A 12094-nucleotide genomic window follows, 5' to 3' on the forward strand; every position below is an offset into this window, starting at 1 on the left:
GGGAACTGGCTTTTTCTTTCTGTACATAGATGTGCTCTGGGAGTGTGTGGGGGGGAGGGGGGGAACTCAATTAATCAAATCTGCTCTGATGTGCTATAATTACAGCACGTCGGATCAGCTTCGCTGCATGTGTATAGGTGCCTACAAAGACTAGTCACATTGTGCTACAACTTCTAAGCAGTTCCTAGTTTCAGAAGTTCATGGTAGATACAAAGAGCGGAAAATATTGAAATAAAATATGAATTATTCAAAAGGAACAAAAGAAATTTATTTTGGTGGATACTGTGACTCTCCCCATCTATACCAAAATATCTTGGAGCTCTCATCTTTCAATGTTACATTATTTTAGAGCATCTGACTGTACCAGCAATCACACCATGACTCTGATGGAGGACACAGGAGCAAAACATTGTGGTAACGACAAGGAAGATGTACTCAGAAAGGAACTGCCATGCTGCACAGGAGAAATTGACTTCATAGCAGCTGGAAAGAAACGTGGAAAGGTATTCTGCTTCTTCCATTAAGGAGTTTCAGGCCCTTTAGTTATCTTATCATTATTATGGTAGCATGGAGAGGTCAAAAAAGCAGGACTGGGATTTCACAGTGCTTGGTGCTATACAAGAACATATGGAGATATGTCCCTGACCTGAGGGTTTACAATCTGAACTAAAATAAGATGCAAAACAATGGTAATAACATCATTTGCCTAAAAAGACTTGCCATGTACTTTATGTGGTAATGCTGAAATGGCTGATAGTTTTAGTTTACTGAACCCATCCCACCTTTCTTTTAGAACAATTGCAAATTTAACCTCTTCTTATCAAGCTACTGTCTTTTTCACTTTTTAAAATGTATCCTTTACTCATTTTATTAAAAACTCTCCCATAACTTCCTACCTCCCACTTCTCAAAGAGTCTTTTGTTGCCATCTGCCCAGCTTATATTAGAAGTCCATCGGTTGGACTTTGCTTAGCAAAATACTCCCCCATGCCCAATCCTCCACAATCCCTACATCAGCTCCAGAAGTCCTGTCCTCCAAGGCTTGAACCAGTAGCAGCATGGAATTCTGAGGGCAGCTTTCAAGGCTACGGACAGAAGTTACACATAAACCAGTTTAAGCCATCAGAAACTGGTTTAAACCTGTAACAGAACAGAAGTTCAGTGCACATAAACCAGTTTCAAAATGACTGAAACTGGTTTAAGATAAACTTAGCTGAATGTAGTATCAGACTTAACTGATTGAGGTAAAACTGGTTTATAGAACTTCTGTCCCAGATGCCTTCCTGATTTAAGTTAAATCGGAGTCCCCCAGCATCCCAGCATGCTTTTCAGTCTTGGGCTGGGCTGTGCTGTCTGCTCCAGAGACCAGGGCTGGCCCTGCCCCCTGGCTCTCTAGCCAGGGCAGAGGCAGAGGCATGGCCAGACGCCAGACCGACATGGCCTCTTAAGGTGAAGGGGGCAGGGATGGGGTTTATTCCCCCCTCCCTTCCCTCTCCCCCAGAACACCCCAGCCGGGGTCTGCCTGACCAAGGTGAACCAGTCCCTGTCAGGCATTTCCTCCCCTGCCCCCCACTCCCCCCCCACCCTCACTGCCGGAGCAGCAGGGGGCATGGCCAGCCCCGGCAGCAGCTGCAAGCAAATGGGGAATGGAAGGGGGTTTAATTCCCCTCTTCCCTCTCCTGGGTAACAGTGCCCTTCAGATTCTATGCTGCTGCAGAACCAACTCAGCCCCTTCAGTAATTTAGTCAGCCCTAGAGATGCTTTATGTTACATCTTCCTTAGTATTGCCACAAAAAAACACAGAGGCTTGATTTATTTCTGCACCCTTAAGTATGCCTTAATATTCCTAGGAAGACTACTCTAAGTGTCCCAACATAATGTTTATGCCAGAGAATTTTTCCACTGGCTCCTGGCAGGCTTTCTGCAGTTCTTATTTATGACTGGAGCAGAATATATGGACCAAGGTCTGCTTTTCAGTTTGTGGCTCAAAAGGCTTACTTATGAAACAGAAAAAGAGGGGAAAGGACTGACTCCTGGAAATGATAACACATGTGGAATTTATAAGACTATGAAGTGGCCAGGATGAGTATTGCACTTCAGAAGCTTTCTACAAGTTGCTGCTTTTAAAAGCATACTCAACATTTATTTCTAGCTTCCCTGAATAAGTTCCACATGAGGGAAAATGTAATCCATGGTTAAATATTGTGGTTTTAATGCATTTTGTAATGCTCCTGTAGGTCTTTCATCTCTAACCACCCTTACACAAACACCAAGTTGTTAAAAAAACCCTATTTAATAAAAACAAGACTTATCAGGAGTGGCACAACATCTGATGTGAAGTATCTTGTGTATATATAAACTTTACGTCAGTGTAACTTCTAAAGTACATTGGCATAAAATGAAAAACCTCATTCAGTAGCTTTAGGAAATTAAGCCATTGTTATAGATCAAAGTACATCTAGAGCTGAATAGTGGGCTGGGAAACCAATACAATGAGTATCTGTACTGCTTCTACTTTACAATAATGGCCCAGCAACACAATGCACCTTTCATTAAACATTTTTTATTGCTGAGGTACTTTGTTTTACCTCCTCAGACTGATCCTGCATTATCCTTTATCTGTTTTCATCTCTTAGTGCCAATCCAAATCCCGAGAAAATGGTGAATCATGTTTATCACATATAGCATCAGAGGCAAAGAAGCCTTTGCTTCAACTGCTTGAACCAAACAGGTATTTTTGGAAAATAAAAATCCAAAACAAAGGAGCAAACATTAAGGCAAGCAAAACAAGAAAATTAGGAAGATGGAAGGAGTTTGAAAAGCATATTACCAAAGACATACAAAAAAGTTAAGTAATACAGAAAGAAGCAGCATGCAGAAGACTTACTGCAATACATTTAACCATCTATTACATTTCCTTTCATGTGGAACATATTCAGGGAAGCTAGAAATAACTGCTCAGTTCGGTTTTAAAAACAGTAACTTACTGGGTCAGCTGGAGTACCAAACACTCAGGAACACAGCTGAGAAGGATAAGGACATAAAATAATAAAATAATATATTAATTTTCACCACAGAGGAGGTCAGGAGGACACACAATGGATCAAGCAGTGGAGCACACTGTCACAAAAAAAAAAAAGAGTTTAAGAACGTAGCAGGGAAAAGATACAACAAAACATTTATATGAATACTGGATAGAGAAACATTCATGCTTCAGCTTCTAAGCTGATGGAAGTTAGACAGGTTATTCAAATATTGTCCATAGACAGTTTCTAGACTTTCTTCTGAACTACCTGATACCGGCCATTATTGGAAACAAAAAACTAGACTTGAACTTTTGACTTTGGGAATCACTAAGGGCATGTCTATACTTGCCAACCTGAGTTAGCTTTAACTAGCCAGCTTCAGTGCCAAGAAAAGTTTAGCTGTGGAAGAACAGAACTTAAGGTGGCCCAATTTATGTTGCTGAGAATGAGTAAAATAAGCTCACGCTAAGCTTCATGTTGCTATTGCAAGCTAGCTCAGGGACATCTATTTATTTATGTATATAATTTATATGCTGCTCTTCCCAATGAATATTAAGATAAAAGAATAGCTTTAAACAGACAAATAGAATATAAGACAAGTAGAAAAGGACAAATAGAAAAGAACCTGGGGGTTACAGTAGACAATACTAATATTATAAAATCCTTAGTCATCTTTCTGTAATACTTTATTTGCACTCTGATTGGTTGTCTGAAACAACCAATCAGAGTGTTCCAAGAGCATTCTGGACAAGAGATGGCAACAGAGTGGAGGGGGAGGGGAGGGGAGGAGCGGGCCCAGGTCTGATGCGGGGGGGGAGGGGGAAAAGGGGGAGGGGAGGAGTGGGCCTGGGCCTGACATGGCAGGAGAGGGGGGAGTGGGGCTGAACCTCAAATAGCAGGGGAAAGGGGAGAAGGGAAGGAGCAGGCCTGGATCAGGGGGAGGCGGGGCACAGGGCTCCATCACTGCCTGCCCCACCATCATTCTTGACAGGCAATTTGCTAGGAAGCTGAATATGAGTCAAGTGTTGCAAACATAGCCATCCCTTGGGGGGGTTCAAATTGGGGCAACTGCCCTGGGCCCCACACTTTGGGGGGCCCCACAGAGCTGGGTGAAGAGGCCACAGCCCCTCCCGTGTTTGGCAGTGGCTGCTGCGTTTGAGATTTTTCCCTGCCCCCCCGCCCTGTGTGGTAAGAATTTCTTTTGATGTGTTAAATGTGTTCTGGCTGGAAATTGTAGCCACCACCTCTCCCCCTGCATCTGGTGTGCTGCGATGTTCATTTACCCATGTAAGTGTGCCATGGGGCGGGGAGGTTGGGAAACATTGCCCCTGCCCATGCCCTGCCTTTGCGGGGGTCCTATGTGCCCCACATGGTATTAAGGGGGTCCCACACAGGCTGATTTGCCCCGGGCCCTGCACCCCCTTAGGGATGGCTCTGGTTACAAAGAAGGCTAATGGCATACTGGGCTGCATTATGCATGTTGCCAGCAGACAGGGCTGCAGTAGGAGTGTTGCCAGCAGATCTAAGGAAGTGATTATTTCCCTCTACTCAGCACTGGTGAGGCCACATCTGGAGTACTGTGCCCAGTTTTGGGTGGCTCCCCCACTACAGAAAGAATATAGACAAATTGGAGAGAGTCCAGCAGAGGGCAATGAAAATGGTGAGGGGGCTAGGGCACATCGCTTCTGAGGAGAGGCTGAGGGAACTGGGCTTATTTAGTCTAGAGAAGAGAAGACTGAGAGGACATTTAATAGCAACCTTCAACTACCTGAAGGGTGGCTCTAAAGAGGATGGAGTGTTGGCAGATGGTCAAGGAGAACAAGGAGCAATGGTCTCAAGTTGCAGCAAGGGTAGTTAAGGTTGGATATTAGGAAAAATTTCTCATGAGGAGGGTAGTAAAGCACTGGAACAGGTTACCCAGAGAGGTTGTACAATCTCCATCCTTGGAGGTTTTTAAGACCCTGCTAGACAAAGCTTCGGCTGGAATGATATAATTGAGGGTAGTCCTGCTTTGAGCATGAGGCTGGACTAGATGACCTCCTTAGGTCCCTTTGAACCCTAATTTTCTATGACTCTAATAACAAAATAAAAGAGAGGCCCACTAAACAAAATACTGGCCTAGCTAAATGCCTACCAAAAAGGAAGATCTTGTGGACAATTTCCAGGCTTGGGCTCTGGGGGCATTTATACATGTACCTTTTATACAACTGCATGCGTTGCAGTGCTAGGAGCTTTTCAAAGTACCCAGCACTGCAGCACTTGCACGTGTAAGAAAGCCCTGGTGAGCCTTAAGGAGGGAGCTCCGGAACTGAGGAGCAACTGCTGAGAATGACCTCCCATGTGCTTTTGCCAAGCAGATTTTATGTACTGATGTTACCTGTAGCAGGTTAAGGTAACCTTAAGGATCACAATGGGGCATGAGGTAGAAGTCAGTCCCTTCAGTATGCATGGTTCAGGCTATTTAAGGCCTTTTAATTCAAAACCACCACTTTGACTTGCCCCGAAAGCTACTCAGAGCCAACACAGATGCTGGAGGACTGGAATAAGGTACTTCTGGCAACCTACCCACTTCATCGTGGGTAGACCTGCAGTCTCTTTCATCAGAAGGCAGGCTGCTATGTTCTGTACCAGCTGCAGCCTCCAGATGGTTTTGAAGGACAGTCCTGGGTAGAGCACATCCCAGTAGTCTAGTTTTAAAATTATGAAGGCATGGATGATGTTGGCCTGATCCAAATCCGAAAGAAAGGGTCATGGCTTTCTCACCAGATGAAGTTGGTGAAAGGCACTCCTAGTCACCTCTACTACCTGAAGATCCAGGTGCAGCAAAGGATCCAGGAGCACCCCATGGCTGTGAACCTACATGACATGGGAAGGCTGGACCCCATCAATATCCTAATCCCTCCAAATCCCAATCCCTACAAGTCAAGTGGTCTGCCCACCACCATCCCCTCTATCTTTTCTGGATTCAGTTTCAATTGGTTCACCCTTATCTGGTTCCCAACTGAAGCCAGTGGGTCAGAAGAAAAGAAGTGGCAGAGCTAGGTGTCATCAGTATACTGATGGTACTTCACTCAGTCTCCAGACACATCTCACCCAACAGCTTCATACACACATTGAACAAAAGGGGTGACAAGATGGAGCCCCAGGGGACCCCAAAAGAAAGGTCCTGAGGAAATGGTGAGCACTTACCCATCACTAGCCTTTTGGACCTTTCTGCTAGAAAAGGGCAGAATCAATTTAGAGGGGTTCTCTGAATACCCACCAGCTCCTGTGAATACTTTATTAGTGCCTCATGGTCAAATGTAATCAAAGGCCACTGAAAGGTCTAGCAAGATCAGCAGGGCACAATTTCCCCTATGGATCTCCAGGCAACGATCATCAACCAAGACTATGAATGTAGTCTCTGCGCTATATCCAGGATGAAAGTCAAACTGGCAATGGTCCAGGAAACTGATGGCATACAGATGAGCATGGAATTGCCAGGCAGCCACCCATTCAATTGACTTCCTCAAGAAAGGGCAAGCTGGAGATGTGGCAATAACTGGCTAGGGAATTAGCATCAAGTGATGACTTACTGAGTGGGGACTGGACAACTGCAAGTTTAAGAATGCTCAACACCCTGCCCTCCCAAAAAGGAGACACTGACAGTCCTTGCCAGCAGCATCCCCCATCTGCTCTGGCTTTTACAAGCCAGGATGAACACGGGTCCAGTTCATAACTGGTCACTCTCATCCCCCATGAACACATCCTCTGCATCAGTAGGTAGTTGTAATTTAAAACAATACATATAAATAGGACAAGACTGGGCTTCCTCCACCCCAAATTTTGACTCTGCAGCAAAAAAGTGGTGGTCCCAGCCTGTGCTGGATATAGGTGATTTGGTCTGCAAATCAGATGGCAAACTCATCACAGCAGACTGAAGACAACTCATTTTCCAGGCAGACACAAGCTGGATTATCTGGGCCATTTCACCAGCACAAACATTCTACCCTACCCTACGCAGCCATTGCTGCTGCAACTCCCTTGCAGATATACTTTTTATTCTCTCACTCTCTTAAATTTCCTCATCTGTACTATGAAGCTAATAGCTTTTCCCTACCTCACAGAAGTGTGAGGAAGACAGATACACTGAAGACTATGAGAGTGTAGGCAGTACAATGATAGGGGTCACGTAACTGCTGACAACCATCCATTCACTGATCTGGCGATGCATCTACACATGCAATTTAATGTACATTAACTTATTTTAGCACACATTAAAGCATCATGGTAAATCTGTGCTCTTTATCTAATGTGCATTAAAATAAGCTAATGCACATTCTTCAAGTACCTCACAATGTAGGTACTAGATTCAAAGCGCATTACTTAAAGCGCATTAATTGAATGTGTCTTGATATGGCAGTTTTTCTGTGAGAATTGTATCAGAAAAGTTCTACAGCATGTGTCCTAATGTACAGATCTCTATTCTCAAAAGCTGCACATGCAACACCACCCTCAACTGATCTGCGAAGGAGACAAACTCTCTAATTGTAAATACTGAGGTCCATTAATGAACTATGGTGCTGTTATGATGTAGGATATTGCTGACATGTTCTCCTACTGACATTGCATTTACTCAGTGCCATTTGGTTTATTACAGTTTGTCAAGGTTCCATGTACCATCCATCCTGGAGTTATATTCGATGTCATGATCAACAAGTGGAAGCTATCTGCTCCCAATTTAGTTGTGTCTCTAGTTGGAGAGGAAGAAGACTTTCAGATGAAACCTTGGTTGCGGGACACCTTAAGAAAAGGACTCGTAAAGGCAGCTCAAAGCACAGGTGGGTTCAACTTCTAGACTAGGAAAATAATCCCCTTTCCATTCTAGAAGATTCCCATCTAGCATATGCTGATCTTTAACCTTAGATTTTATTGGGATTGCTAGCACATTTATGAACTGAATACAGGTTCATTGGAAGGGGGCCTGCAAATAGCTGTTAAAGATAAGGTAGTGTTGAGGTGATGTTGAAGGTTACTGTGGTACCCAAAAGCTTGTCTATGACCCTCTCAACTATAGTTGGTCCAATAAAAGATATAAGTCACAAAAATCCTTGCCTCTCCTTTGAAGATAAGGTTCTTTTACTAAGACTACCACAAAAGTTTACTTTTTACTCCACAAAAAATTACTGTAAGTAGTAGTTCTTGTAATTTACAGACACTTCAAAGTTCAAGTGCAGTTATACCCTCAGAGATACCCCGGAAAAAGGGCATAACAAGATTCATATGTATTGTATCTGGGATTTCCAAAAGAATTTAGAAGTGGCCCAATTCTGTTCCCAATGAAGTCAAATTCTTTTGAAAAACCCCATCTCAATCCCTACACCTTACAAGTAGATATGGGTTTATTTTTGTTTTGCATGTTGTTGAAGTGACAGCCTTGCAAACAACCTGGAGTCAAAATGTCAAGCTGTATCCACTGTGAAGGGCAAATCATCACTAGAAAAACAGAATCTGTAACTGGATTCAGTTTAACACAAAACTATTAAATGATGCACAAACTAGGGGAGAAGTCAGCTCATTTTCTCTCCTTCTGTTCATTTTAGTGCTAGAACTAACACCAAAATCAGCAACTGATTGAACACACCTAGAAAACAATTTTTAAGATGCCTTTTTTTTCCTTAGCTTTTATCAGCAGATCTTCACTTTGAAGTTAAAATATTTTCAAGCAGTTTACATATTTTTCTTAATATATTATGTGGTCTACTTCTACATCTCCACCGTATTCCGACTTGCCCTGACCAGTTTTGCATTCTGTTATTAAAAAACACAAAACAAATGAGTACTAAAAATCCTACTAAGGAAACACCAGTAACTGAAGTAGTTATTTAGATCATTACAGCTGCTCTTCATAGTTTCTGTTTTGCACACATTTCCTGTCCTGCAAGACCATGATACACAGGAGTGGATAGCACAAAGGGCTCTGATTCATTTTTATTGTATTTTTTATTTGTCTATTAAATGGAAAATACTGTTTCTCATTTAGCTAGGATTCCCTCAGATTCCCTATGCAATGAACTAATAAGGCCTACCACCACTGCTCAGCTACTAGATGTTCTTAACTCCCTCTTATCCTCTTGCTAAGAGTTAGTATAACCCAACTATGCAAAATGTAATGATATCTTTATTGACTTGCATTTGGCCAATAGACAGCTCTGTGCTGCAAAGAGCTTTCCAAATGGAGTGTAAGCTAGAAAATAAAGATTCATAGATGCTAGAGTCAGAAGGGACCTCAACAGATCATCGAGTCCAACCCCCTGCCTAGGCAGGCATGACCCCAGCCACATGCCGATCGAATCTTCTCTTAAAGACCCCCAAGATAGGGGAGAGCACCACCTCTCTTGGAATCCCATTCCAAATTTTGGCCACCCTTACCATGCAGAAGTTTTTTCTGGTATCTAACCTAAATCTGCTCTCTGTCAGTTTGTGACCGTTGTTCCTTGTTACCCCAAGAGGCGCCCTGGTGAACAGAGCATCTCCGATCCCTTGCTATGTCCCCCTAATGAATTCGTAGGCAGCTGCAAGATCACCTCTCAGCCTTCTCTTGTGGAGGCTGAAGAGGTCCAGGTCCCTCAGTCTCTCCTCATAGGGCTTGTCCTGTAAGCCCCTAACCATACGAGTGGCCCTCCTCTGGACCCTCTCAAGTCTATCAACATCCTTGAAGTACAGCACCCAAAACTGGACGCAGTACTCCAACTCCAGTCTGACCAATGCTGCATAGAGGGGAAGTATCACCTCCTTGAATCTATTTGTCATGCATCTGCTGATGCATGATAATGTGTGGTTAGCGGTTAGATAACAAAGTTACAACTCAAAATGTATGAAGCATGTTTACTTGGGCCTGTAATATGTCATTTTTTTCTTTATTAAAGTCCTCCTGTTTAATATAGATGATCATTCCATAAATGACAAAGATTATGGTTTTGGGCCCAGTATTTCTGACTGCACAAAAAGGCCCCAGCAAAACCTAGATCCAGCACTGGTAACCATGTAGCTGAAAGTACTTAGGTGCCAGATAATAAAACAATTATCTAATCTTTTTTCCTATTAATTTCAGGTGCCTGGATCTTTACCAGTGCTTTACGTGTTGGAATAACAAGACACATAGGGCAAGCAGTCAGAGATCATGCATTGGCTAGTACTTCATCCAAAGTAAAAGTGATTGCAATTGGAATAACCTCACTGGAAAAAATTCAGCACAGAGAAATTCTGGACAGTGCAAAGGTACTTTCTCATAGCATTTACAGAAAAATCTTATTAGACACAAACAGCATCTCCAAGGATAGGTGGTAGTGCTAAGCAACACAAAGAGCCTAGAGACACACCAAGGGGTTAAAAAAAAGGTGTGTGAACAGGAAAGATCAAGATTTATGTTAGATCCTAATGTGAATCTATGAATTTTTCTCTTGCGCATTCTATATAGACATTTCCTCTTGCCTAACTAACAATGCTGCAAACATCCAGCAGGTGACAGCATTATACATTGGTTTAGGACCCGTGAAGATAGAGCTGACTGAGGAGGAAGAACTTAATTTATATATTACTATTAATACTACTACAACTAATACTATTGTTTTTTCTTACATCACTTTTATCTGAGCATCTCAAGCTACATTACAACCAACATAAAAAGACAATTACTTTGCCAAATAGGGAACTAAACTAGGAAATTTTAATGTTCAAATTTTTAGAAATGACATTTGTATTTGGATGCCTTGAATTTTTGCAAACCCAGGTTCACATATTGTGGATCTGAGCTTCAGAAATACTGAGCGCACACAATTTCATTTGTTGTCAGCAAGAGCTTGTGGTGCTCAGCAATCCACGTCCAAGGTTTTTCAATCCGGGTATGATTGAGAAGCTCTTAAAAATGTTGGCCCAAATGACTTGCTAAAGGTCCATGAAGTATTTTAAAACCAGGGTCTAGAACTGAACAAAGGTATTTCAATTCTGCTATTCAAACTAGTAGACATACTGCCTACTGACTATTATATAGTCAGAGTATAACAAAGCAGGTATGTCAATAATGATTTAAGCAGTAGTGTGCATCTGTACGTTTGTACTAACATGGAGAAGCAGAATATATAGTATGATTACAGCTCCTTGATCCTGTGCCTATTTCTGCTCTGAAGTTTGCTGGAAGGTAACATTGCATGAGTGGGGAGACTGCCAGAGTATACCAGTGTTCTGTTCTTACTAAGCCCCTCCTCAGCCTTTAAGCCCCACTTACTGGACCAACAGTGGGGAATAGTGAAGGAATCAGCTAGGGCAGACGGTAATCTCCAGTTGGGGTAAAAATGTTGACCCATAATATCTGGGCATATTGTACAGGGAAGATTTGGTACTTATTTTTTTTAAGTGAACAAAAATCCATCTTTATCCATAACATGCAGCACTAGCAAGCAAGTGTAGTTCTTTATATTGCATAAGATAATACAGCTCTCTCCTAACCTTAAATCTGAATTCTTGACCAATGTATAGTTGGCGTGGAGTGTTCTTGGTTTATTACTTCTGGAAATGTACCCACACCAAGACATTCTGGATTTTAATCAGTAACTTTAAGATGAAGACACCATAGACATCAATGCTGGTCTAAACCCAGGTCTCTTTATACTTAGCACTAAACACAGACAGCTTGCTGTCTAAAATGGACCTAATGATCCACTACCAAGAAACAAAACAAATCCTGAAGAAGGAGATCCCCCTGTCTGTTCTGGGTTTATGGTCTGCTTCAAACAACTCAAACTTTCTTCCCATTTCTGTGGTTGGCTGTAATAGATTGATACAAAAATGCCCTTTCTAAGCCCTATTCAGTCAGGCCTGGGGTTTATGTCCTAATCAAAGGTAAAATTTGTGTCTGGAAGACTCTGCCATACATAACGTTAGAGGATACACATGCCCCAGACACTGCCTACTAAAAATAGGAAAAGAGGCAGCAGGAAATGATTGGATGGACTCCTTGGCTGCTCTGTGCTGAGCAAACAAGATAGTATCTACAGAGGGCATGAAAACACAATGGCCTTTCCCCACACA

General features: G+C 42.5%; 1 protein-coding gene across 1 annotated transcript in view; it reads left to right on the forward strand.

Annotated features, from left to right (window-relative positions):
- Positions 1–377: 377 nt before the first annotated feature.
- The window catches only part of TRPM5 (transient receptor potential cation channel subfamily M member 5), a 77172-nt gene continuing 65455 nt past the window's right edge, over positions 378–12094 (forward strand). The window contains exons 1-4 of the mRNA XM_025202136.1: positions 378–503; positions 7665–7845; positions 10119–10285; positions 10958–10966. Coding sequence (XP_025057921.1) covers positions 378–503; positions 7665–7845; positions 10119–10285; positions 10958–10966 — 483 coding nt within the window. The remainder of the gene's footprint in view (positions 504–7664; positions 7846–10118; positions 10286–10957; positions 10967–12094) is intronic.

Source organism: Alligator sinensis, unplaced genomic scaffold (assembly GCF_000455745.1).
Source record: "Alligator sinensis unplaced genomic scaffold, ASM45574v1 scaffold983_1, whole genome shotgun sequence".
NCBI classification, from domain to species: domain Eukaryota; kingdom Metazoa; phylum Chordata; order Crocodylia; family Alligatoridae; genus Alligator; species Alligator sinensis.